Below are 27,973 nucleotides of genomic sequence, written 5' to 3'. Positions count from 1 at the left end.
TGTGCCTGGCTGGCTGTAGGAATATGGGGTTGGCTATACCAAGTGAGTTTCATCCTCCTCACATCATTCCTTGCCTCTTAGGCCCTAGGATAATCATGTTTAATACATGGTTACTAGCAATGCAGATGGTTCTGATTGGACCCTGGAATCCAGTGGGTAAGTAATGAGGTACTCTGGGAGGCAGAAAGTCAAATGGTCCAGTACTCTTTTCCTTAGTTCTCCCCTCTGGATCTGAAGATGGGAAAAGCAGGAGTTGGGATGAGTGGGAAAGTGTCAATGACCTTGCTCTGTGAGGCTGGAAGATTCTACCAGATTGGATCAGCTCCCAACTCACTGAACCTTTTCCTTCTTTCTAACCAGCCACTACTCAGGTCCAGCTGGTTTGGGCAGGTCAGGATGTTCTAAACCTTAGGGGTGACAGGAGTCATTATTCCTGGGGAGGGGGGGAACTACATGTCCTCAGGCAGGCTTTAGGAATGAGGAACAGGAGAGGGACACCAGCAGTTACTTGATTCCTGAGGGAAGAGAAGGATCTCCTTTTGGGGATCCAAGGATGTCCAATGAAGAGGGACAGGACAGGAAATTTTCTGCTTTCAGGGGCCCAGGAGTCTTCTGCCATATTCTGGGAAGTACAGCGCTATGATGGCTGGTTCAACAATCTGAGACACCATGAATTGGGCTCAGCAGGTACCTAAAGGGCCTGGGTTAGCTGGCTGTGAGGCTTAATATGGTGAAGGGAAATTCTTGGGACATACAAATCCACTTTCCTGGGATGGCCAGGAGGCTGCAGAGGGGTGCTTGACTAGTGGGCGGAACCAATTGCTCTTCTCTCTGAAACATCTCTCTATTCTGCCTTTGGGCACAACCTGGAGGACTAAACCTTGGCCCCAGGCAAGGGTAAAGAGGTCTACTAAGGACGTCTTAATAGAGAACTAAAAAGGATCTAATTTTGGTTGGAGGGGTTGGAGTTTGGCTAAACCCAGGCCAGGGTTCCTAGCCAAAGCATAACACCCTTCCCTCCTGGTCTCAGGCTCCAGGCTCCAGCGTTTGGTCCCTGCTACATACTCAGATGGCGTTTATCAACCTTTGGGAGAACCACACCTACCCAACCCCCGAAGCATCAGTAATATTGCCATGCAGGGTCCCTCTGGGAATTCCTCTTTACAAAACCGCACTGTGCTTGGGGTCTTTTTTGGTGAGGAAAATATCCCTCTTCCAGAAACACTTCCCTGGACAGAAGAATGGGGAGGATTGTGGGAACCTTATTCTCAATTCAAATTCTATTGTCAGGTTTGAATTTAGTCCCAACACTGGCCTTGCCCTCTCTTCAAAGGGACCTAGTGCAGAAGGAATAGGTTTACAGATTCCCAATCTCTTATCCCCTCTCCCCTTTTCTCCCTCTATCTGGAACACAAGCTATACTTTGATCCTTTAACTCTTTTGCATAAATTACCTAGTCCTTCCCTCTGTGATTTAACTTGGAAAAAAAAGAGGAGGGGGCTTCTTTCTGATACAGTGATCAGGTCTTGGGAGGGAAAAATGTTCAGTCTTTTTCCAGTCTGATCCCTAGCTCTTCCTGTCTTCAGGCTACCATGTCCTTTCTGAGGTGGTGAGTGTGGAACGGCCAGGCTGTCCTGCTGAGTTTATGAACATCCAAATACCTAAAGGAGACAAAGTGTTTGATCCAGACTACACAGGGAATATAGTGCTGCCTTTCCAGAGGAGTGAGTGGGACCCACACACAGGACAGAGTCCTAACAATCCCCGAGACCAGGTGATTCTAGGAGAAGAGAATACATTCACAAAAAGGTCTCAATCAGGCTCCCAATTAAGTTCAGGATGGTGATAAAAAGCTAATCAGACATTGGAGGGTTTTTGGGGTGGGGGAGAGGAGGAATGAGGGCTATTGTTTGTGGGTCTAAGAGTCACAAATGGAACTCCTGGGTGAATACTTGGTCACCCAGCCAACTCACTAATACACAGGCTCTCACACTGCTTCTTATGTCTGTCCCCAGATCAACCAAGTCACTAGCTGGCTGGATGGCAGTGCCATCTATGGCTCCTCTCACTCCTGGAGTGATGCACTAAGGAGCTTCTCTGGTGGGAAGTTGGAATCAGGACCAGATCCTGCTTTCCCCAAGGATACTCAAGGACCCTTCCTCATGTGGATAGCACCAGACCCTTCCACTGGGCAGCAGGGGCCCCAAGGGCTGTATGGTGAGTCTGGGGCATTTGGAGAGCTGTGGGCTTGAGAGTGGTCTAGATCAGGAAGAAAGAAGAGATGGGGAGGGGGGAAGGATGTAGATCAGTTTTGAGTTTGGAATCAATAGGAGTGATAGAGTTTACTTTCCTTTTCTTGTGTTGATTGTAGCCTTTGGAGCCGAAAGGGGAAACCAAAATCCATTTCTGCAGGCATTGGGCCTCCTCTGGTTCCGATACCATAATCTGTGGGCTCACAGGCTGGCCCAGAAGCACCCGAAATGGGGAGATGAAGAGCTGTTCCAGCATGCCCGAAAGAGAGTCATTGCCACCTACCAGGTCAGATACCAGCAGCTTCTAGTCTTTCAGCTTCCCAGAAGGGGTAATAATCCTTTCCACCCTCAGGGCAGAGAGCTGTATCACAACTAGAACTCATTTATATGGTGCTTATAGTTTCTTTCTTTCTCACTCTCTCTCTCTCTCTCTCTCTCTCTCTCTCTTTTTTCAGTTCAAAGCCAAAAATTTTTTTAAAAATTAATCAAACATCATAGCATATAAAATGATAAGAAAAAGTGTCCACATGCACACATGGGGTTCTCTCACTGACATAGGTTACCACATCACCATTGGGGCAGAGTACATATACAAAAAACATGTGACCAGAGAACATTTACATATCTGTAGGGCACACATGTGGCTAGAGTTGCCTTAATAGTTTTTTAATAGTATTTTATTTTTCCAAATACATGCAAAGATAATTTTCAACATTCATCTTTGCAAATTCTTGTGTTCCAAATTTTTCTCTCTCTCCCCTCTTCCCCGTTCCCCAAGACAGCAAGCAAATCTCATGTTAAATATGTGCAATTCTTCTAAACATATTTCCATATCCATCATGCTACACAAGAAAAATCAGATCAAACGGAAAAAAAAAAAACAAGCAAACAACAACAAAGGGTGAAAGTACTGTGCTTTTATCCACATTCAGTCTCCATAGTTCTTTCTCTAGTTGTGGATGGCTCTTTCCATCCCAAGTCTATTGGAATTGCCTTGAATCACTGCATTGTTGAAAAGAGTTAAATCTATCCCAACTGATCATCACATAATCTTGTTACTGTGTACAATGTTCTCTTAGTTCTGTTCACTTTGCTTAGTATCAGTTCATATAAGTCTTTTCAGACTTTTTAAAAAATCGGCATGCTTATCGTGTCTTTTTTTTATTTAAAAATTTTTATTTTATTAAAAAAAAAACATAAGGAAAAAGAAAAACAGGAAAGGAATACAAAACAAAATGAAACAAAACAAGAGAGAACATTGTCATGTGACCAGCAGACTATTAGGGAGGATTCAAAATATATAAGAACAAATTACCAGATCAACAAAGTACATACACACACACACACACACACACACACACACACACACACACACATTATATATATATATATATATATAAGGGAAGAAATTATATTCACTAGTGTCCATCTTTTCTTTACTTCCTTTAAATTGTTCTTTTGTTCTCTGCTGTTCACTTTTTAAACTTTATTATTTTTTTCCCCCTTTCATCTGCCTCCCCACTCCCAAGCTAGCTATAGTTAAGAAAAGATATATTTATGTATACATACGTATGTTTATGTATGTATATGTATATATATACACATATACACACATACATACATACATACATACATATCTTTGCTATCCCTGCTGCCTTGCTATTATTTAACACATACACACACACACCCCATTCACCCATTTTTCCCCCTTTATTTCTTGATAGATTTTGGAGGGTGCTATACCCTTCAAGATATACCCACACACCCACACACACATATGTGTTGTTACTGTGTACAATGTTATATATAATGTTGCCTATTTAACCCATTGCTGATAGGAGTATATTTTCAGAACTATGAACTCTCTTCCCACCTCTAATGCCTCAGTGTCTATTCTTCTTCTGCATTTCATTTATATAACATAATTACTATTTTTACCTTCACTCTGCCCCAATCTTTCTTTTGAGATGCCCTATTGTTGATGTCAATCTTAAACATATGGTATTCCATTTCCCATGTTAAAAAAAACCCATAAACAATTTGTCCATTGTGCCTGCTGAGAAGTCCTGTTCATCATTGCTTATAGAATAGTATTCCCTTATATTCACATATCACAACTTATTCAGCCATTCCCCAGCTGACGGACATCCACTCGATCTCCCATTTCTCTTGCCTGACTTCTTACTCCCTCCCAGTCCTCTTTTCTCATTCCCCTTCTTCTGCAATTGCCATCAACCTCCCATTTCTCTCTCATCTCCTCCTCATACAGAGCATTGTCCTCTATGAATGGCTGCCCAGTTTCCTGAAGAGAACCCCACCACCATATGAAGGTAAGAGGGAAAAAGGGACAGGAGCTCAGGGCTGGGCATAGGCTGAGGGAGTGGAGTGTTGGTGTAAGCAAGAACTTATGGAATGAAGAAGGACTGGAGGGAAATGAAAACTCATGATCTTACTCTATCCAGGGTACAAGTCATTTTTGGATCCCAGCATCTCACCTGAGTTCCTAGCAGCCTCCAAACAATTCTTCTCCACTATGGTGCCCCCTGGTGTCTATATGAGGTAAGGGAGGGAGTGGGCTTGTGATGGAGAAGAGCAAGGGTGGAGTTTCTCCTGGAAACGCCTTCTTCTGTCATCCTACCTATTCCCCCAATCCTCATACACTCATCTCCTGAGACTGGTGACAAGAAAGGGAAGATAGGCAACAGGTTAGGAGACTGGAGTTGAATGTAGGGTTGGGAGAACCCTACATTCTGGAAATCTGGCAATCACTGTCATTAGTATGGATCTTATACAATGAAATGGTGATACCAATTTTTACACAAAGCCTTTCTTAAGTTCCTAAATGCCACCTAAATGCCCTACATTTGTTTTATATCTATTTGCATATATATATTTTGTCTGCCCCAGAAGAATGTAATCCTTTTGAAGACAGGAACAATTTTGGTTTTGTCTTTATATAGCTAGTGTCTAGGATGTAGTGGGCGTGTCATAAATCTTAGTTGATTAATTGATCGATTGATTGTTGAATAACTTTCCTTGAATATGGATTAGAGTTAAAGATTGTATCAACAACTGGCATGCCTAGGGTGAAAGTTAAGGGTTTCTATTCCTTTGCCATCCAATCAAATATCAATCAGTCACCTTCCATATGTAAGATCCTTCTGCAAATTTCCCAGCCCCAGTTTCCCCAACAAATGCCCCACCTCGATGTTTCTAATTCTGACTTACAATGATCTCAGACTACTTTGGATCTTTGCTCCTTCCCCCCATGACTTCCTATCATCATTTCCACTGTTCCCTGTTTCAGAAATGCCAGCTGTCATTTTCAAAACATCACTAACAAGGGACAAGGTACTTCCTCAGCAATTAGAGTCTGCAACAGCTACTGGAATCGAGAGGTTAGCTGGGCACTTGGGGCAAGGAAAGACTGAGGTCCCAGGAGGTGGGTTTTAGTCTTCTTACTGTATTTGTTCCAGCATAAAATGACAGTTTCTGTTTTCTAGATTCCATTATCCCAGGTTGGTTGTGGGAATGACAAGAGCAAGTAAGAGGAGACCTTGGGGACAGCTGCTTTGAAGGGCAAGAATCAGGAAAGGAATGGAGAGTTGAAGGAGATTTTACCTAGTTCAATCTAAAACTTACTAGAAATCTCCAATAAGCATTCCCAATAAATGGCCACCAACCTCTATTCAAAGACCTCCGGTGATGAAGAATCCATTGTTTCTCAATGAAGCCTATTCTTTTTGTGAAAACTTTTAATTCTTAGGATATTTTTCCTTACATCTAGTTCAAATCTGCCTCTGAAACTTCCATCTATTGTTCAAGAGATGAGAAACAGGGAACAGGGGAACCTAATATAAAGACCTGAGGTAGGGAGGGAGAATAGTCAAGAGAAGGTCTTTTGTACTAAACCTCGACTGTAATGTCCCCATTCAGAACCCAAATCTTCGCAGTGCAGAGGCAGTGAACGAATTGCTCCTGGGAATGGCCTCACAGATTTCAGAGCGAGAAGACAGGATTGTGGTGCAGGATCTGAGAGGTAAGGAAGCAGTCAGAAGGCTGAGATCACTATGGATTGGATCCAGGGGCTAGAGAGGTCTTAGGTCAGGAAAGAAAGGAAAATATTGTGAGGCATGAATAGGTTGAGCCTCCAGGGTTGACTGGAAAGAAATTGATCTCTTGCCCAATGCCAAGGATGGCTGAGTCAGGGACAAGTCTGTGTGTTCACATTAGTCAGATCTAGGAGAAGGAGTAAAGATTCAAGCTCTGGGGATCCTTAGATCTTAGTGTTGATCATGGCCAAGTACACCTTATCTATCAACTATCAACTCTACCTATCTCTAATTTAGACCATGAACTTTAACTGGATCCAACCTGAAGGAACATCCAGTGATAATAATAGCTAGTATGTGTGTGTGTGTGTGTGTGTGTGTGTATATATATATATACACACACACACACACACACATATACACATGTGTGTATGCACATAACTTAATATACGTACTATATATAGTATATGCTAGTTATATATATGCATGAGATATATACATATATGTATACATACATATATACATAGGTTTGAAAAGTATTTTGCAAATATCATCTCACTTTTCACCCTATAACAAAACCTCTAGATGCTATTTTTATCCTCATTTTACAGATGAGGAAACTAGGTAGAGATCAAATGATTTGCTCAAGAACACACAGCTAAATGTCTAAGATTGGATTCAAAATCAGGTTTTTCTAAATCCAAGTCCAGTCCTCTGTCTATTATGTCCCTGAGTTTCCTGTGGTCAGAAAAGGCTGACTCTTCTCTCCCCAGAACTAGGAGAGTAGGGTAAGGATGGGGGTAGGGCGGGGGGTGTCAGTGACTAAAGACTAAAGAGAAATTAGTAAAGTGAGGAAATGATGGTGCAGAGTCCCCATCAGCTTCTGATGTGGGACTGGCTGCCTCTTTGCTTTTTCCAGATTACTGGCCTGGCTCTGGCAAGTTCTCACGAACAGACTATGTGGCCAGCAGCATTCAGAGGGGCCGGGACCTGGGACTGCCCACCTACAATCAGGCTCTTGAAGCTATGGGTTTGAAGCCACTAGAGAATTGGAATACCCTCAACCCTCACCTGGAACCCGATGTGAGAAATACTTTCTAATCAGGAATAGTCCCCCAGAAAAGTTCTCCTTCCCAGGCCAAGTATACCCTAATTCAATCTCCCATTAGACTGCCAATTATCCTGGGCCTAGTAGAACCCCAAAACAGGGATTAAACTAAGTAATCCCCAGAACCTCAACAGTGTCCCAGAGTGTATACAAAGAAATAGTAAGCTTTGAACCAAGAGGACTCATACCCAAGAAGGATCAAAATCATCCAAGCAGTGGTGAGAGGGAGAATCAGAAGTTATTACTAAAAAGTCAGTCTGCTAGGAAATTGTTGATGCAGACATAAAGTCCCAAGGTTATCTCTAGGGCTAGAAAGACATCAGTCTCCTACCAATAACCAGAGTTAAAAGTAGGTTATATAATTACCTAAATTATACATTTATTTTAATATATTATAATTATATGATGTATTTATAATTATATAATTATAATATATTAAAATAAATGTATAATATAATAACTATCACATATAATATATAATAAATAATTATAAACAAATAGAACATATTCATCTCATAGAGGAAAAAAAAAGAGGAAGGCACATACTCCCGAGAGGCTGCCTGTGACCCTGGGGGGCATTGTGAGATAAAGCAAGAAGTCTTAGGGAAGACAGCTTGACTATAGGTACAATGATGGGGAGAGAGGGCCCATTCCTTCTTCTGACCTAGCCTAACCTGTGAGTCTACTTCTTCAACTTCTTCTGCCCCCTCACCCTCAACTCACAAGGAAACAGACTGACTAAGGACCTTAAAGTATGAGGAAAACCTATAAGGCAGATGTGGTGAAATCACCTGGAGCAATGTTCTTTCTTCCCAGGTCCTGGAGGCTATAGCCACCTTGTACAACCATAGCCTGTCTCATCTGGAGCTGCTCCCAGGGGGCCTCTTGGAGAGCTACGGGAACCCTTCATCTCTGTTTTGCAACATTGTCTTTGACCAGTTTATTCGATTACGAGATGGGGACCGTTACTGGTTTGAGAACACAAGAAATGGGTGAGAGCTTGTCTGAAATATCTAGAGACTTTATCCCCCAAACTGGCCCCCAGTCGAGATATCAAATCATCCTCCTCTCTGAAATAGGACTTAACCTAGGCTTCAGATAACATCCCCATCCTTGGATGAGCCTTAAAAATCTCCTGACAAGCATGCCCAATACAGGCTCTAATTCTTGTTTCCTTTTATCCCTACCATGACTAAACTCTGACTCCTCAGATCTGATACATTTCTCCTTCTCATTCTTTCCTAGCCCTTACACTTCACCTCGTCACTTCTGTGACCTTTTCCTGATATTGGCTCCTGGGGTTATGAAAATCTGCCTTCTCTTCCCTTCATTCCAATAATTCTCAGTTTTTCTCTTACCTCCATTTAGATTGTTCACAAATGACGAGATCAAGGAGATTCGAAGTACAACCCTCCATGATGTCTTGGTAGATGTTACTAATGTCAGTTCTGATAACCTGCAGCTTAATGTCTTTTTCTGGCATGAAGGTAAATAATCATAGAAGAGGCACCCGGAGAGAAGGGACCTTGCAGAGATTTATTGGGAGGAAACTGTGGAAGTGACTGACCATTGTTGTATGATTATGCTTGGATGTGACCTAGAAAAGTATCTTGGAAGACAAGTCCATCTAACTCAATGTCATGTCCTGTACAAGCTATGAAGCCTCAGGTAGAAACAATCTCAGCAACTCAGTGGTTTGTCCTTGGTAGTATTTTCTTTTTCTTTTAATTTAATATTATTTTTAGTACACATTTCTTTATGAATCACATTGAGAGAGAAAAATCAGGACAGGAAAAAACATAAAAAAGAAGTGAACATAGCATATGTTGATTAACATTCAATCGTCATAGGTTTTTTTTTTTTGTTGTTTTTTTTTTTTCTGGATGCAGATGGCATTTTCTATCCAAAGATTATTTGGATTGCTTTGCATCTTTGAACCACTGAGAAGAGCCAAGTCTTTCATAGTTGATCATCTCACAATCTGCTGTTTCTGTATACAATGTATTCCTGCTTCTGCTTGTTTCGTCCAGCATTAGTGCATGTAAATCTTTCCAAACCTCTCTATTATCAGCTTGTTCATCATTTTTATAGAACAATAACATTCTGTTATCTTCATGTACCACAACTTATTCAGCTATTCCTCAATTGATGGGCACTTACCCCTTTTCTAATTCTCTGCCATCACAAAAAGAGCTGCTACAAACATTTTTCCACATGTGGGTCCTTTTCTTTCCTTTATAATTTCCTTGGGATACAGCAGTAGTAGCACTGCTGGATCAAAGGGTAAACACAGTTTTATAGTCCTTTGGGCATAGTACTTGGTAATGTTTTCAAAGAATTGGGACAGGGAGGACACAAGGGAAGACATGCTATGCAATGAGATCAGTGGAATGTGCAAAGGTGCCCATAGGCAAGTAGGAGTTTGGAAAGGAGGCACAATATCCCAATGCCTTTGATGCCCATAACAGAAAGAGACAGAAGTTGAATGAGAGACAGAATCTTTAGAGAGAAGTTTCTCACCTCAAGTTTGGATACTTTTCTTTTCTCTAGGAAACCCCTGCCCACAACCCCAGCAACTTGAAGAAAGTATCTTGCCCCCTTGCGTGAACATGACAGTGATCGACTACTTCAAAGACAGTGGTCCTGGCTTTGGGGTTGTTATTGTAGCCCTCTTCCTTCTCCCTTTAGGTAAATCATCCCAACCCACTATTTCCCTCATACTCCCTCTATTTTTCCTTCCCTCAATTTTCCCAGATTATAAGCTATTCCCCTAGTTGTCCCAGAGCCCCTATCTACTATATTCCAATACACACTATATGAGTCACCCAGATACCCTTTTCTGGGGTCTGGATTCAAGGATGGTCTCGCTACAGAAGAGGCAATGGTAGGAGCTCTTGGGAAACTTGGTGTGATGGGCAGGGTACAGGGAGGGAAAGGGTTCTGCTCATCAGTCCCTGCTGACCCTTCCCTTTCACCTCCTCTTTCCTCACTCCAGTGAGTCTGTTCATTGCCTGGGTGGTAGCATGCTTCCGAGGTAGAGAGTTCAAGAAGCTACAGAAAAAAGAAAAACAGAGTATAAAGAAGGAAATGCCCATGGAGGGGGTAGCAGGTGAGAAAAGAAAGGGGCCAGGTAAGGTGGGGGTGAACTGAGGGAAGAGATCCAAGTGAAATGGGGATGGGGTCAAGGAGGGACCAGGTGACATGGAAGTTAACAGAGGGAAAGAATCCAGGCAAAGGTGAATTCCAGATGGGGAGGTCTTCCAAATGAGCAGGAACAATTAAAGTGACAAAGTCTCCTTGGGACCTAGGGTAAGGGTTGAAAATCTAGTCTTCACAATTCCAATAGACTTGTGATAGAAGGAGCCATCTGTATCTAAAGAGAGAACTATGGAGACTGAATATGGATCAAAGTATAGTATTTTCACTTTTGTTGTTGTTGTTTGCTTGTTTTTTTTCTTTCTCTTTTTTTTCCCCTTTTTGATCTGATTTTTTTTTTTTTTATGCGGCATGATGAATATGAGAATAAGTTTATAAGAATTGTACATGTTTAACCTATCTAGGGGAGAGAACGGAGAGAAGGGAGGGAGAAAAATTTGAAACACAAGGCTTTGTAAAGTGAATGTTGAAAACTATCTTTGCATGTCTTTTGAAAAATAAAAAACTCCCTCTTCTTATCCTACCTTAATCCCCTTCTCCTCACCAGCAATGGAATGGCCAGGTCCAGGCAAGAGGAGCTGTCCCATCTACCTACAGCTGTTACCAGAGAGATCCCTTCGAGTGCTAGATGAACAATTATCTATTATCAGGACCATCCAGCTCCAGCCTTTACAGCATTTGAACCTGATCCAGTCAAACAACTGTGGCCGCCGGGCACTGCTACTCAAGATCCCCAAGGAATATGACATAGTATGGCCCCTTGAAACATCCCTTTTATCCCCTCTTCCCCACCCTTCTATCCCTGTTTGCCACAGCCTTGAGTCTAGATTTCTTTTCAGAAGTGACCCAAACTCAGGCCCACTTATCCTATTAGAACCTCCCCTTGCTCACTATACTTAATCTTTCCTTCTATTGTAGCTATGCTGAGGAGAATTATTGCACCCTTCCCTCATTCAAAAAGTCCCTCAGGATTTGGGGGGATGCTACATGGGAGCCTGAACAAGAAGCCGAAACTAGGAGCACTTCTTTTTATTCTTGTCCTAGGTATTGATGTTCAACTCTGAGGAGGAGCGGGGTATCTTTATCCAGCACCTTCGGGGTTACTGTGCCCACTGGGACCTGGATTTTGGACTGTCAGAGATCGGAGAAAAAGAACTGCTCAAAAAAGCTGTGACCAAGCAGCAGAGGGGGCATATCCTAGAGACCTTTTTTAGGCACCTTTTTGCACAGGTACCACAGACAGGAGTACATATACAAAGTAGAACAGAAAAAGGATTGGAGATGAAACTGGAGGTGTCTATTATGTGTTTGCTTTTCTTTTAAAATTTGTAATTGGTTCAACTTCTAGTCTTCAGAGCTTTTCAAGTTTACTCTCCAGCAAATAGAAAATCTCTAAATTATTGGAAAATTTTTGGTTAGTCTTCTAGCTAACAAGAAATTTCCCCTTCCTTGGCCCCAAAAGGAAGAAAAATAAAATGTAGCTTAGAGTACAGTTGATTCTAATTAAAGATTTGTTGTTGAACTGAAATGAATGGACTCATCATATACAATTTTTCCAAAATATGTATATAACTTATATCAAATTGATTTCCTTCTCAATGAGGGAGAGAGAATTTGGAACTCAAAATTTGAAAAAAGAATGTTAAAATTGTTTTTATGTGTATTTGGAAAAATATTTAATTACAAAATATCTGTCATTCTTGCCTCCAAGACAGAAAAATGATACTTAGAACTGGATCTTTCCCTAGGCCTGAACTCTTCTCTCCCCTTCTTTCCTCCATTGTCCAACTTTAGGTGCTGGACATTGACCAGGCAGAAACAGGGAGCTGGCCTCCAGATTCAGACTTACCTCAGAAGGTTCGAGAGGCCCTGGCCTGTGAGCTAAGCAGGGCAGAATTTGCAGAGTCCCTTGGCCTTAAGCCTCAGGCCATGTTTGTAGAGGCCATGTTCTCCCTAGCTGACAAAGACAACAATGGATACTTATCCTTCCGAGAATTCCTAGATATCCTGGTCATCTTCATGAAAGGTAGAGGAGGGAAGGTGGTGAACTGGGCTGGGGTTGGCTACACAAATGCAAACAGCCTCCTCTCCTGCTTCCCCAGGCTGTTTTCTGATTCCTGGGTTTCCAGTCTGACTTAATGCCCTTTCCACCTACTGGAATGAAGCCTGGCCTGAGAAAGGAGTCAAGGGACTGCAGAAATCTCAGTTTCTTTCTCTATCCTCTCAGGCTCCCCAGAAGATAAATCCAAGCTCATGTTCACCATGTATGATCTAGATAAGAATGGCTTTCTCTCCAAGGAGGAGTTCTCCACTATGATGCGGTAAGGGCAACTCTGGTGGCTGGGATTTAATGTGAGTTTCCAGAAAAACAGTGACAGGAAGAGAATTTTATGGTTAGAGAAGTGTTGTTTCCAGCTGGAGATTAAAATAAGGATGTCAGAGATATCTGCAAAAAAGTATTATAAGATAGAAGGGAATATATGTTTACATACAAGAGAATGTAAGAGTCCACAATCTGCAGGAAGTACTACACTTAAAATACCTAAAATAGACTCCCCCAATCATTTAAAAACTGTCCAGGAAGAAAAATTGCAACATTTCCCCTGGATATCTTGATACTTGTTCATTCTGCCCACTCTTACTCAGAGACACACACTACAATTTCTAGGACAATAATATGAATATAATAAATATTAAATCAATACTAAAATCATAGAGTTTAGTTAAGGAGGAACCTTGGGCATCATAATTTTATTATTTATCATTACATATTTATTAGTTGAAACAATGAACAGATTAGTGGGTGAATGAATTGGATGAATTTAAGGAATCTCCTTTGGTCATCTAGCACCCTATTAATCATACTGGCAATAAAGATATTCTTCCTTATCATCAACCCAACTTTCTTTCTACAATCTAAGCCCATTTTGGGAGGGAGGGGAGTTTGTTCTACTGTGGTATTAGAGAACAAATGATGAGCATCTTTTTCATAATAACTTTAATATATCTGAATACTATTTTTATATAAAACATCCCTCTTTGGGTTAAACAGCCCACAATCCTTTAATCTTCCTGTCTCTTTAATAATTCACTTCCTTCTCAAATTATAAAAATACAAATTAGACATAGTCTTCTAACACTCACTCCCTAGTTCTTGAAAATTTCCCAGGTCATGCACAACATATGATGGAGATATCTCTCTAATTATTCATATCAATAATGGGAAAAGTATTACAAGAATTGGGTTCAGATCCCATCTCTACTTGTCTGTGTGACCTTATGACTGAGGAAGTGACTGTTTTGGGGAGTGCCTCAGACAAGGGCAAAAATGCCAAGCCTACCTGCTCAATATATTGTCTTGTTCAAAACTATGGAGATCTTTCATCCCCATCAGTAGATCTGGGGATCTATAGATCAGATCTATATTTTATGAGTGCCCAGTTTCTTCATCAGCAGATTAAGAAGATTAGTTGTAGCTAATAACAGCTAGCATTTATATAGTGTTTTAAGATTTGCAAAGTACTTTACAAATATTGTCATATCCTCACATATCCACTCTACTTGCCATTGTGGCTCCTGCCAAAGAAGGCTGGTGAAAGTGCTCAGAACAGGAATAGGGCCAGGTATAGCACCAGAAAGGGAGCGAGAATACAAGGAAGGTCGGTACATCAGCCATGCTGTGAGCTCCTGCCAGTGCTGAGATAGTCAAGCTGCTGGAATCAAAGCTCAGAAAACTGAAACTTCTAAAACTGAAGGGTCTTCTCTAAGGTTACGCAGTTAATCGGTGTCCAAGCTGGGGCTCAAGATCCCCCCTTTCAGGACTCTTTCCACCAGACTGCCTTGCTTTTTTTGATGGACTATTTCTCTGCTTGGTCAAGGTCACCAGTTCAGTTCCAGTATTCTGAGCTGTTAGCAACCCCACCCAGCTTAGTGTCAACTGCAGACTTTTTTATGGGTACTCTCTCAACTCTGCTTCCAGGTCACTGATGACACCCAAGATAATCATGCAGCCTACCTGCCCCGCCCTGCCCTGCCTAGGGTCAGTCTGACCTTGCTGGGGGTCTGCTCAGCCCCTGCTCCTCTTACTGTTTTCAACCAGGTCCTTCATCGAGATCTCCAACAACTGCCTGTCCAAGGCTCAACTGGCCGAGGTGGTGGAGTCTATGTTCCGAGAGTCTGGCTTCCAAGACAAGGAGGAGCTGACCTGGGAGGATTTCCACTTCATGCTGAGGGACCACGACAGCGAGCTCCGGCTCACCCAGCTTTGTGTCAAAGGTAGAGGATGAGGAGAGAATGAAGCAGGAAAAATAGTAATAAAAACATCAACTAACATTTATATGGACTTATTAAGTGCTTTACATCATTATCTCATTTGATTCTTTCAATGATCCTGGGAGACAGGTATTATTATTATCTCCATTTTACAGATGAGGAAACTGAGGCAAACAGAGGTGAGGTGACTTGCCCAGAGTCACAAAGCTAGTAAGTGTTTGAAGCCAGGTTTGAATTCAAGTCTTCCTGATTCTAGCCCTGGCACTCTTAACTACTGCAACATTTAGGTGCCCTTTCAGGAGAAGAGTTCTAAGGAGAAAATGGTCAAGCATGACACTGAGATCTCTCTTGTGAGTATATATGTGTGTGTGTATGCACAAATGCATATATATTTATATATATTCTTGTGTGTATATTCTGCCATGAGGCAGAAGAAATCAACCAAAATGGATTTGAAGTAAGAAGATTTGGGTTCAAATTTCATCTCTTCTATTTTACCTGTGTGACATTGAGAGTGACCCAGAGAGAGTCCCTGAGGAAGTGACTGCTAAGAGATTTATGGGGCAAGTCAAAAGCTTAAGAGAGAAAATTTTGGCTTAGATCACAACTGGTTATTGGGAATACAAATAAGGGGTTATAGTTCTACTCTCTAGAACACAGCTTCTTAAAATGTAGGTTGCAATCCATATAGAGTCTTGTTACTGAATGTGGAGGTCCAAAAATTAAGATTTATTATCAGTAAATGTTTCACTTAATTTGTATTCCTATTTTATGTACCTATATACCCGGGTCATGTAAAAATTTCTTGGGCAAAAAGGGGTCTCAAGTAGAAAAAGTTTTAAAAACTCTGCTCTAGAACATGAGATGTTAAATTATGTCCTGGAACTTTTGGGCAGTTTGATGAAGTCTATAAATCCCATAGGATGATGTGTTTAAAATGCATAAAATAAAAAATATAGGATGACAAGGAAAACAAATTATATTTTTAAAGTTATTAAAATATTAAAATCATGTTCCTGGTACCCAGGTTAGGGATTCCTGCTCTAGAATAAAAGATTCAGATGTGGCCAGGTTATAAGCAACATAGAAGGTAGCTGAATGGATGGACTGTTGCACTTGGAGCTAGGAAAACACAAGTTCTAATCTTTCATCATGGCCCCCAGAAAGTGTCGACCACTCTTGGCCTTAGTTTCTTTATCTGTAAAATAGGGATAATAATAGTATCTCCTTCAGAAAACTGTGAGGATTAAATTAGCAAATATTATTCAATATTACTACATTATTATATAACATCATATAAATAGTTAATTAAATAATTTTTATTATGTAATTTTCCTCCAAGTACATTTTAAAACAATTCCAAACCTCTTTAAAAGTTTTGAATTCCAATAAGTCTATATTAATTTTTTAAAATTTTATTATTAAATTAAATGTTAAAGTGATCTACAAACTATACAGCACCATAAACCAACATTATCATTAGAGAACCATCTCTTTCAGAAGAGTGCTAGGAAAAAACAAGGAATATATAATTGTGGGGGATATTTTTTTTTTCACCATTTTATTTTTCCAATTACATGTCGAGAGCTTTCAATACTCATTTTTGTAAGATTTTGAGTTCCAATTTTTTTTTCTTTCTCCCTTCCTTACCTCCCTCCTTCCCAAGTCAGCAAGCAATCTAATTATATGTGTACAATTATTTTAAATATAGGGAAATATTATTTTAAAAAATAAAAGAGAAGAAGCAAAGCAAGAGGTGCTGTATATTTAGTCTGGAGAGAGAAATTTTATCTATGACCACCTGCTGCATCTATCTTGGTCAGAACACCTAAGGAAACCTATTCATCTTTTTTCCCCCAGGTGTTCCAGATATCTTTAAGCAGAATATCAACCATCGAGTCTCCTTCATTGACAAAAACCGGACAGGAGGGTGAGTAGAGACTGGGACTCTGAAATGTGACCACAATTGAGTCTTATGAACTTTCCTGAGCTGCCACCCCTCCTTTCTTCATTGCATAGCAAAGTGGAGACAGCTAAATCACCCCCTAAGGAACTTGCAGTTTGATACCCTTTTTCCACTACCCCTTTCCTCCCACCACATAGGTTCATAGGATTTATAGCTGGAAAAAAATAACATTCTGGATTTTCAGGGCCTGTAGATAGTAAATGATTTGCTTGAAGTTAAGGCAAATCAGTAGAATATCAAAAGCACTGATTGGAGACAAAGGATGTGGATTTAAATCTTAGCTCTCCTACCTATTTCTGATGTTTCCTCATATTTCAAAAAGAAAAGGTTGAATCATGTTCTCTCTCAGACCTTTTCTAGCTCTATAAAGCATGGATACAAGGCTCTCACAGGTAACAGAAGTTGAGCTCAGACCTCTTGATTCCAAATCTAGTTCTCTGTTCACTGCTCTATACTGTCTCTGGATCTATTCAAGGGTTGCCTGCTTCCACCCTCATCTATCCATGTAATCTGCTGGGATCTCTTAAATATACATAAGGAAAATATACCCCTTTGCTCTTTTCACAGCATGAATTCCAATGGCGTTGAGATTCTACCCTCAGAGATCCCAGAGCCTGGCAGCACTGGGATGAGGAAAAGGTTTGGCAAGAAGTAAGTCTTGGAACCTTCAGCTGGAGACAGGATTCTTGACCCTCTAAGATCCTAACTGTGTGTGTATGTGTCTGTCTGTCTGTTTGCTTGGCTGTGGAAGTGGAGTCTCTCCCTATGTTTTCCTTGGCTAATGAAGGGACTCCCATTATCTCTGGGAACTTATCCCTAGGAAGAGTAAACTCTAATTTTTTCTATTGCAACCCACATTTGAAACATCCCCTTTCAACCTAATACTTCCTTCTGCCCAAAGTAATCCATTTTAAAAGTCATTTATAGTGTTAATTCCCAATTCAAGGAATGCCTAGGCTCCCAAATTTTGGGAGAGACTAAGTTAAGGAACACTTAACTTGTGTGGAAAAGAGAAAGGGAGGGAAGCTTGAGAAGTCACCTGTCTCTGAGATATTTTAAGTTGGGAAGCAAAGGAAGGATTTAGTTCTAAAACAAGATGGAGTAACCTGGAGCTTTCAAAATTCAGTTCAAAAGCTATCTTTTACATGAGGCCTTCTCTGATCTCCCTCCAACTGAGAGTACATTCCTTTTCCCTTCAAAGTATCTTGTCTTTATTTTATATATCTACATTTAAGTACATTTTTATTAATATCTTTTATTTTTATACCTGCCAAATTCTCCTCATTCCTACTATTTCCCAGGGAGTTAAGATTTATAACAGAATTTATTTTATGTTTACTCTCACATGTAAATGTTGTTTCCCCTGATACATTAAAAGCTCCTTGAGGGCAAAGTCTGCTTTATTTCTGTCTTCCAACCACTTTTGCCTAGGAATTAGATGATGAGATTTATTCATTCATTGATTGATGGCCATTCTTCCAGGACACACACTCTTGCTCCACGACTATACACAGAGGCCCAGAGGGAAAAACTTCATGGAGGCCAATTCTTTCAGAAACTCCAGCAGTTTAAGCGTTTTGTGGAGAACTATCGGCGACATATTGGCTGTGTGGCTATCTTCTCTGCCATCTGTCTTGGGCTGTTCGCAGAGCGGGCTTATTGTGAGTGTCCCTCGGGATAATATCCAAGTAATCTTCATCCAAGAAAAGGGGTCCCTCAGTGAGAATAAGGCACTATGGAGAGAAATAGGAATCCTCCATTCATCTAATCTGACACAGGCAAATAGGAATAAGCATTTATTAAATACCAACTGTAGACTAAGCACCAAGCTAGCTCCTAGAGATCCAAACACAAAAATGAAACAATCCCTGCCCTCAAAAATTTTGCATTGTGAGGATACAGCATAGACACAGATGTGTGTGTCTGTGTGTGTGTGTGTATGTGTGTATGTAGAATATACACACATATATACTATATATACACATACACACACATATATACAATACATATTTGCATATATACATATAGGTGGATATATATGTATATGTATACATATACATATATAGGTACGCATATATACACATGTATGTGTGTAGATACATACACACAAAATTTTTTTTTCTGTGTGGGGGAAGGAGAGGCCCTAACAGCTAAAATGGCAAGAAAGATCATATTGAAAAAATGGAATATAAGCAGAACTTTGAAAGTATTTATTTTTAATAGTATTTTATTTTTCCAAATACTTGCAAAGATAGTTTTCAACATTCACCTTTGCAGAACCTTATGTTCCAAATTTTCCCCCACTCTTTTCTCCATCCTCCCTCCCCTAGACAGCAGACAATTCGATACAGGTTAAACATATGCAATTCTTCTAAACATATTTCCGTATTTGTCATGCTGCTCAAGAAAAATCAAATCTAAAGGGAAAAAAACTTGTTTCTGTGTCCACTCTTTACCTCAGATTACGCCTTTGCTTTACCAAGCTCGGGCATCTCTCAGACTACACTTGTGGGTCTCATTCTGTCCCGAGGAACGGCATCTAGCATCTCCTTCATGTTCTCCTACATCCTGCTCACCATGTGCCGCAACCTCATCACCTTCCTACGAGAGACCTTCCTGAACCGCTACGTGCCCTTTGATGCTGCAGTGGATTTCCACCGTTGGATTGCCATGGCAGCTCTCATTTTAGCTAGTAAGTAACCCTTGAAAGCACTCAGACTTCCCCCTTTCCTTTTTCTTCTTTTACTTTCCATTCAAACTTATGCTTTGGGTCTCAACTTTGACAAGAGTAGTCCCCAAGTTGCCTCAAAATGACCTTGGTGTTAGGTTTGGAGATGGCAAAGGAAGAAGGGAAAAGGTCATAGAATTTTTTAGCATCACATATTCAGAGCTAGAAGTGATCTTTGAAGTCAACCACATCATTTTACAGATGAAAAAGCTGAAGAAATAGAGAATTTAAGTGATGTTCAATTCCGTAAGTGTCTGAGGTTATATTTGGATCCAGATTTTTCTGACTCCAAATCCAAGGCTCTGCTCACTCCTCACTGCCTCTACTATTTATGTTTCTAGAATATTTGGGATGTGTTTCTAATTAATCTCCTATTGTCTTTCTGTCTTAAGTCTTGCTATTTCTCTGGCTCTATCATTCTTTCACTTTTTCAGTCTCATTTCCTCTTCTATGTCTCTAATCCCGAGTCTGTTTTTCACAGTTCTGCACAGTGCTGGCCATGTGGTAAATGTCTACATCTTCTCAGTCAGTCCACTCAGCGTGCTCTCCTGCATCTTCCCAAATGTCTTTGTGAATGATGGGTCAGTATAGTTAAAGACAATCCTAGAGTCAAATGAGAATTATCATAGGAGGCTATAAGATAACTCATACTCTTGGTGGTTTCTGGAGTGGGAGAAAGAAAGTACAGGAAACCTCTTCCTATTTGTCCAACCAGCTTTGTGAAGGTCACTGGGCTCCTGGGGGAATGTGGAAAGAAATCTTTGAGGAGTAACAATGGAATTGCCTCTTTTTTTTTTTTCAAGTGGAAGCAACTTTGTCTCTTTGGGCTGAACAGCTAGCAATGTTTTTGTTGTTGTTGTTGTTTTGGGGGGGGTTTGTGTGTGTATGGGGCAGAGTTGGATAATTTGTGCTCTTCCTTTGGTTCTCTTTGGAACCAGAGGAAGAAAGCCATGGGAACTTGGGCAGGTATGTCTGGTGTTTCGGATTTATCACCTGTACTTGTAGAGCCCCAGCTCTCAATCTGGGCCAATTACTTTGGATCTTATTATCCCTCAATTCCATTCCTCTCTCCCTAAGCCATTTGTAGGATATCAGATGGTCTGGAGAGACACACACACACACACACACACACACAGACAAGAGACAGAGACAGAGAGATACAGAGACAGAGGGAGAGAGTGGAAAAAACAAGGTTGAGGCACTACTTCTTTCCCTGAAGCACCTTTATAGGCTAGGGAAAAGGAATTCTTTGCGAAGATAAGGAGTCTAGCTGGGTTTTAGCAGTTAGGGTTGTAAAAGAAGGAGGCAATTTATATAACAAGGGCCAGACCTGAACCCCTTCTGCTAGATGAGGCTTTTACTCTCTATGTTTTGAAGCTCAGTCTCTCTTTATCCATCAGGTCCCAGCTGCCCCAGAAGTTCTATTGGTGGTTCTTTGAGACTGTTCCAGGTAAGAAGCAGAGTGGTCTAAGAGGATGATAACAAGAAGGTAGAGATAGATATGTGAACCTCATATCTCTGTTTATAAAATGAGTGGGTTGAACTAGAAGATTTCTAGAGTATCTTCCAAGCCTAACATTCTATGATTGTATAGTTTGTGTTTCTTGGTGTTTGTATACCTGTCTGAAAGGATAAGAGAGAAAGCTAATGGGAACCTCAAATGTCTGTCCTTCACTTTGGGGGGACAGACTCATTTGTCCATCTCAGTGGAAGTAGAATGACTGAAGACTAAACCTACATAGGGTCCATTTGACTATAAACTAGTGGTTAGGATATATTTATTGGGGGAAAGGGCTCTTTTTTAACTCAAAATAGGACAAGAGAAGGGAGGCTCAGTCATAGAGGTCAGGACAAGGTCATTTCTTCCTTTCCCTTCATCTTCCCTAGGCATGACAGGAGTGCTCCTACTAGTGGTTCTGGCCATCATGTATGTCTTTGCCTCCCATCACTTCCGCCGACGCAGTTTCCGGGGCTTCTGGCTGACCCACCATCTCTACATCCTATTTTACATCCTGGTGAGGGGGACTTGATTGAGGCAGAACCTCAGGGAAAGAAACCCAAAAAGAGTACAGAATGGACAAAGGGACTTACCACTTCCAGGCTCTGGTCATAGCAGAAACATGATAGAGACTCAGGGGTCCTCATGCTTGAAATCAGTCTTGAATACCCTGGCAGGGGCTTTGTGTGAGGGTGGAGAAGGGACAGAGTTTAGGCATACCAGTGGGTCTGAACTATATCAATGAGATTTTTTTTTCCCTAGATCATCATCCATGGTAGTTTTGCCCTGATCCAGTTGCCCCGTTTCCACATTTACTTCCTGATTCCAGCTATTATCTATGGTGGGGACAAGCTGGTGAGCTTGAGCCGGAAGAAAGTAGAGATCAGCGTGGTGAAGGCTGAGCTGCTGCCTTCAGGTATGGGGCTCTGCCTGGGCATGGAAGCTATGGACATAGCATAGGACTGCTGGAGGACCATGGGATCAGGATCTCATGGATTCACAGAGCTCTACAAGAACTGTCCCTTAATAGTGTCTTTTGTAGAGACACTATTGGAATTGGGCTTAAATTCATGACAAGAAAGATAATTGATAAACTGATAAATAATTGACTGAAATAAGTTATAGACTAGAAAATGTAAAAATGTATGTATACTAATCACTTCTTACTAGCAAGTGCTTAATATGCTCCAGGCTTCAAAAAAAAAGGCAAAAACAGTCCTACCTAATTATTTTTTAATGAGGAGTAAAGATACAAGTAATTAGGTACATATAAGATATATTATGAGGAAAGGGACAAGTCAAAGCCCCTTATATTCCTCCTTTCATCACCTCCACCCCTCCCCATACATATTTGGTAATAATGAAATGATTCAGAGAGAACTCTTAACAACCTCTTAGGAGTCTGGGGTTCACCATGTCCTAATATCTTAGTTTTAGGAAATTAGACCCAAAAGGTAAACCCTAATGGGAAGAACTGATGGAACATAGGTTTTCTGAAATCTTCAAGTAGTTGGATCATCCTCTTAGATAGAAGTGTCTTGAAGCAGGGGACTATTTGGCCTTTTTTTTTATCTCATAGTGCCTCACACAGTGCTTGACACATAGACAGTAATTAAGTATTTGTTGATTAGTTGATTGAGTAAATAAAGAAAAGATGAACCAATGGCCTCAGTCAACATGACTGCCTACTTCCCTGGCCAACTTTTGCTCTGAAATTTCTCTGGCTTCTCATGGTTTGTAGGGATGGGAAAGGATCACTGCTAGCACTCACCTATGAGAGAAATTCCTAAGGATACTTTCTGTTCTTTTTCATAATAATTCTTTGATCAATGTTTGTTGGATTATATTAACTTCTATCCTCTCCCTTTCCCACCAGGTGTTACCCACCTGCAGTTCCAACGGCCCCAGGGCTTTGAGTACAAGTCAGGGCAATGGGTCCGTATTGCCTGCTTGTCCCTGGATACCACAGAATACCATCCCTTCACACTCACCTCTGCACCCCATGAGGATACACTCAGTCTGCACATCAGAGCTGTGGGGCCCTGGACCATACGACTTAGAGAAATCTACTCACTTCCACCAGGAAACAGCTGTCCATTATATCCTAAGGTATCCTTCTCCCTCCTTGTTTCTATGGGCCAGAAATGCCAAATACTTTCAGGATCCCTTCACCATCCCTGGGTTTAACGATACCAGGTTCCTCAAAGATTATTTCTAGCTTCAATCCAGGTCCAATTGCTCCAGATCTTCTAAGATACTACATATCCTGGATCAAGCAAAGAGAAAGCAGGGGTGCCTCATTAAAACCAATCCTATACTAAGTCTCCTCTTACTCTTCCTTTCCCATTTCTGACCTCACTGCTAGGTTTTGTAGCCTCACTTTTCTTATCTTCCTCTTCCTCCTGGCAGCTGTACCTGGATGGCCCATTTGGGGAAGGCCACCAAGAGTGGCACAAATTTGAGGTATCTGTGCTTGTGGGTGGGGGCATTGGGGTCACCCCATTTGCCTCCATCCTCAAAGATCTGGCCTTCAAGTCATCAGTCAATAGCCAACTGCTCTGCAAGAAGGTAAGTCTTTCTCCGGCCCCACCTAGGCTGAAGAGAGAAAATTATTCCTCCTAATTGTTTTGAGATGACATGTAGCTATTCTGGTCAATCATGGCAAATTTACATTTTTTCAATTCAATTCAACAAACATTTTTAAAGCATTAACAATGTGCCAGATATTCTCCCATGGATATAGAGAATAAAAAACTCAAGGAGTTTGCATTTATTTGGGATAGTAAAGGGAAAGCTCCAAAAGGGAAAAGAGGGGACATAAAACCTGAAATTTCTCTGCTGCTGACATCTATTGTCTAGGTACCTCTTCCTTACTCCTTTGCCATGGGAAGCTAGTGGGTTGTTATGGGTACTTATTAGGACATCCTAGTCTTGAGATCCCCTGGGGTAACAGATTCATCATGTATGACCTTGGTGCCCCAAGATCTACTTCATCTGGGTGACAAGGACACAAAGACAGTTTGAGTGGCTGGCAGACATCATCCGGGAGGTGGAGGAGAATGACCCTCAGGAACTGGTTTCTGTGCACATCTACATCACCCAATTGGCTGAGAAGTTTGACCTTAGGACCACCATGTTGGTAAGGACTGGCTGGGGGACAAGTCTGCACAGCTTTGATCTGGCTTACTTTTCTATCCCTTTTCCCTCCCCTGATTCTGCCGTTCACTCCAACCTCAGCTTCCTTTTCTTGTGCTCCATCTTTGGGTATAACCTGAGGTTCTCCCTTCCTCTTAGTACATCTGTGAGCGGCACTTCCAGAAGGTGCTAAACCGGAGCCTCTTCACTGGCCTGCGCTCCATCACCCACTTTGGTCGCCCTCCTTTTGGCCCATTCTTCAACTCACTGCAGGAAGTCCATCCAGAGGTGAGTCCCTAGCCCCCCAACTCTGAAACCTTGGGAGAAAACTTAATTCCATTCCCACCTTTGAACTGTCATCAGATGGATAGAGATTTCTTGGCTCCCATTTGTATAGGGTGCCGTCTACAGTTTGGAATTTCTATTATTATCCTCTGCCTCCACCCTAACCAATCTCAAGGTCCTGTTCACTCTGCACTATGATATCAACACCAGGAAGCTATTTCCTCCTTGAGGAGTCTGTATCTCTAAACCTGTGCATCTCTCTCCCCTCCAAACCACCCCCAGGTGCGGAAGATTGGGGTGTTTAGCTGTGGTCCTCCTGGCATGACCAAGAATGTGGAAAAAGCCTGTCAACTTATCAACCAACAGGACCAGGCTCACTTTATACACCATTATGAGAACTTCTGAGCAGCTCCATTTGGGTCCTGGAGATCGTACAAAACTTCATAAAGGTTCAGAACCTGGCCCCAATCCCACCATGCTGCATTTCTCTCTCTCCCTCTCCCCTACTTCTGTCTCTCTGATTTTCTGACTCTCTCTCTCTCTCTCTCTCTCTCTCTGTCTTCTCCTTCTCCTTCTATCTCTCCCTCTTCCTCTATCTCTCCCTCTTCCTCTCTCTCTCCCTCTCTCTGTATCTCTCTCTTTCTCTCCCCTTCTTCCTCTCCTCCCCCCTTCTCTCTATTTCTCTGTCTCTCGCTCTCACTCTCCCTCTCTTTCTTTCTCTCTGACTGTCACATACATATAATCTCTATCTCTATCATCTCCATCTCTCTCTAGATCATCTTCATGACATTTTTGTGTTCCAGCCTCCACTGAAAACCTGAAGCTTTATCTCCAGCTCTCACTTGGAGCCATCTGAGCATCTGATCAGTGAACATTCAACATAACTAGCCTGTCCCAGACCCTTTTTGCTGCTTGGCTATCTTCATGTCAATAATGCACATCCATGTCACCCTCTTCTTAGCCTTTCCCCATTATTGTCCTCGCTTTCCCTGTGGGCAAGATAAAATCAGCATTACTGCCAATGGAAAAAAGAGGTCAATTAGTTGCCCTATGGTTCCATTCATCATTCTGGTGACTTCCTAACCCAGACACCTTTCCCTGTTTACTACTCTCCTATATGTGTTATTTTCTCTCATTAGAATGTAAGCTTCTTGAGGGCAGGGACTGCTTTGGTTTTCATATTTATAATAGTAATTGGCACACAAGATCTCAATAAGTATTTTTTTACATTCATTTAAAGAAGTAACATTTGATTTGATCCTTAACAGATGGATAAGGTCTGCCCATGCTACTGCTGCTCCCAGGCTATCTTTCCAAAGTAGTTATTTTCTAGTGTAATTAAAATAGCAATAGACTAGAAATTAGGAGGATTGTTCCAAGGCAATCCCAATAAAATTTGGATACAAAACGCCACCTGCATCCAGAAAAAGAATTATGGAGATTGAATATAAATCAACACATGCTATACTCACTTTTTTTTTTCTGTTTTTTCTCTCTCCTGTGGTTTTCCCTTTTGTTCTGATTTTTCTCTCCCAACATGATTCATAAAGAAACGTGTATTAAAAACTTAATATACATGTATAACCAGAAAAATGAAACAATAAAGAAAATTTTTTTAAAAGAGAAATTAGGAGAACTGGGCTCCTCTCCTAACTCTGCCATATGTGAATAGCTGGAAGAGACTATGTGGCCTTAGGTGAATCACATAACTTTATTGAACTTATTTCTTCATTTGTACCATGATAGCAACAATACCTAGACAATCTCCCTCAAACCATCATGGGTGTAATAGGATTTAATGTGAAATATTATGTGAAAACATTCTAAGCAGTTCAAAATGCTGCAAAATATTTTATTACAAAATATGTCAAGTATTGCAATTTCCTTTCCATGCACATGCATCCACCTAACTCTAATGCCCATTACACTACACTATTAGAACAATCTCCTATCTGGTCTCTGTTTTCAGTTTCCTCCACTCCTTCTAATTTAATTTAGGCACAAATCTCAGCTGAAACTCCCTAAAGCACTCTTTACTCATGGTATTGTTTTCTAAAAGTCTTCCATGTCTCTTTGTTGCTTATTAAATTAAAGGCATTGACATTCTCCTATTGATAAAAGGTCAAAGGATATGAACAGACAATTTTCAGATGATGAAATTGAAACTATTTCTGATCATATGAAAGGGTGTTCCAAATCACTATTGTTCAGAGAAATGCAAATTAAGACAACTCTGAGATACCACTACATGCCTTTCAGATTGGTTAAGATAACAGCAAAAGACAATGACGAATGTTGGAGGGGATATGGGAAAACTAGGACACTGATACATTGTTGGTGGAACTGTGAATAGATCCAACCATTCTGGAGAGAGATTTGGAACTATGCTCAAAAAGTTATCAAACTGTGCATACCCTTTGATCCAGCAGTGTTACTACTGAGCTTATATCCCAAAGAGATTTTAAAGGAGGGAAAGGGACCCACATGTGCAAAAATATTTGTGGCAACCCTTTTTGTAGTGGCTAGGAAACTGAGTGGATGTCCATCAATTGGAGAATGGCTAAGTAAATTATGTATATGGATGTTAAGGAATGTTATTGTTCTGTAAGAAATGACCAACAAGATGATTTTAGAGAGGCTTGGAGAGACCTACATGAACTGATGCTAAGTGAAATGAGCAGAATTGGGAGATCATTATACATAGCAACATCAATATTATGTCAAGTGATGGATGTGGCTCTCTTCAACAATGAGTTGATTCAAACCAGTTCCAATTGTCCAGTAATGAAGAGAACCATCTGGGTGTAGACGGTTCTTACACACAGAGAGATGACTATGGGAACTGAGTGTGGACCACAACATAGCATTTTCACTTTTTCTACTATTGTTTGCTTGCATTTTTGTTTTCCTTTTCAGGTTTTTTTTCTTTCTAGAATATATTTTTCTTGTGCAGCAAGATAATTGTATAAATATGTATACATATTTAACATATAATTTAACATATTTAACATGTATTGGACTACCTGCCATCTAGGGAAAGGGGTGGGAGGAAGGAAGGGAAAATTTGGAACAGAAGGGTTAATGTTGAAAAAATTACTCATGCATATGCTTTGTAAATAAAAAGATATAATAATTAAAAATAAAATAAATTAAAGGCATTGACTCATAGGTTCATAAGTCTATAGTTGGAATCAGTCAATAATTTGTCAGTCAATTTATAGTTGAAATCAGTCAATAAAATCAAACACCTACAATATTCCAGGCACTGTGCTAAAAAAAAAGAGGCAATAGATAGTCCCTGATCTCAAGGAGTTCCCAATCTAATAGTGGGGGAAGGAGGAGGAAACAATGTGCAATCAAATATATATACTGGATATAGCAAGATATATGTGTATATGTACCCTGATTGTTTCAAAGAGAGAGACACAAAGAGAAACAGAGAAAGACAGACAGAAACAGAGACAGAGTTACAAAAAGAAAGACGAAGAGAGGTACAGATAGAGGGATAGACAAAGACAGAG

At 40.8% G+C, this 27,973-nt stretch overlaps 1 protein-coding gene across 2 annotated transcripts; it reads left to right on the top strand.

Annotated features, from left to right (window-relative positions):
* The first annotated feature begins 23 nt into the window (after positions 1–23).
* LOC127549323 (dual oxidase 2-like) lies at positions 24–27,610 on the top strand. 2 transcript variants are annotated; one of them, XM_051977230.1, is made up of 34 exons: positions 24–156; positions 598–687; positions 1,031–1,195; positions 1,587–1,774; positions 2,016–2,217; positions 2,372–2,538; positions 4,522–4,582; positions 4,715–4,811; positions 5,560–5,650; positions 6,189–6,291; positions 7,224–7,387; positions 8,229–8,404; positions 8,781–8,899; positions 9,963–10,100; positions 10,408–10,521; positions 11,116–11,318; positions 11,613–11,798; positions 12,363–12,594; positions 12,796–12,889; positions 14,668–14,843; positions 16,701–16,770; positions 17,374–17,457; positions 18,289–18,467; positions 19,268–19,498; positions 20,016–20,115; positions 20,935–20,984; positions 21,422–21,549; positions 21,795–21,948; positions 22,909–23,141; positions 23,442–23,600; positions 24,016–24,171; positions 24,327–24,455; positions 24,735–24,901; positions 25,256–27,610. In XM_051977230.1, exons 1-33 carry the CDS (start codon positions 24–26, stop codon positions 24,855–24,857), a joined length of 4,695 nt encoding a protein of 1,564 aa, XP_051833190.1. In that variant the 3' UTR covers positions 24,858–24,901; positions 25,256–27,610. The 2 variants fall into 2 exon arrangements, with proteins under 2 accessions (XP_051833190.1, XP_051833189.1); XM_051977229.1 differs by having other exon boundaries at positions 25,227–27,610.
* Positions 27,611–27,973: the final 363 nt, after the last annotated feature.

This window comes from Antechinus flavipes, chromosome 2, assembly GCF_016432865.1.
Source record: "Antechinus flavipes isolate AdamAnt ecotype Samford, QLD, Australia chromosome 2, AdamAnt_v2, whole genome shotgun sequence".
Taxonomy (NCBI): Eukaryota; Metazoa; Chordata; class Mammalia; order Dasyuromorphia; family Dasyuridae; genus Antechinus; species Antechinus flavipes.
Note: the sequence above shows the minus strand (reverse complement) of the source record. Positions and strands in the feature narration are given on the sequence as shown.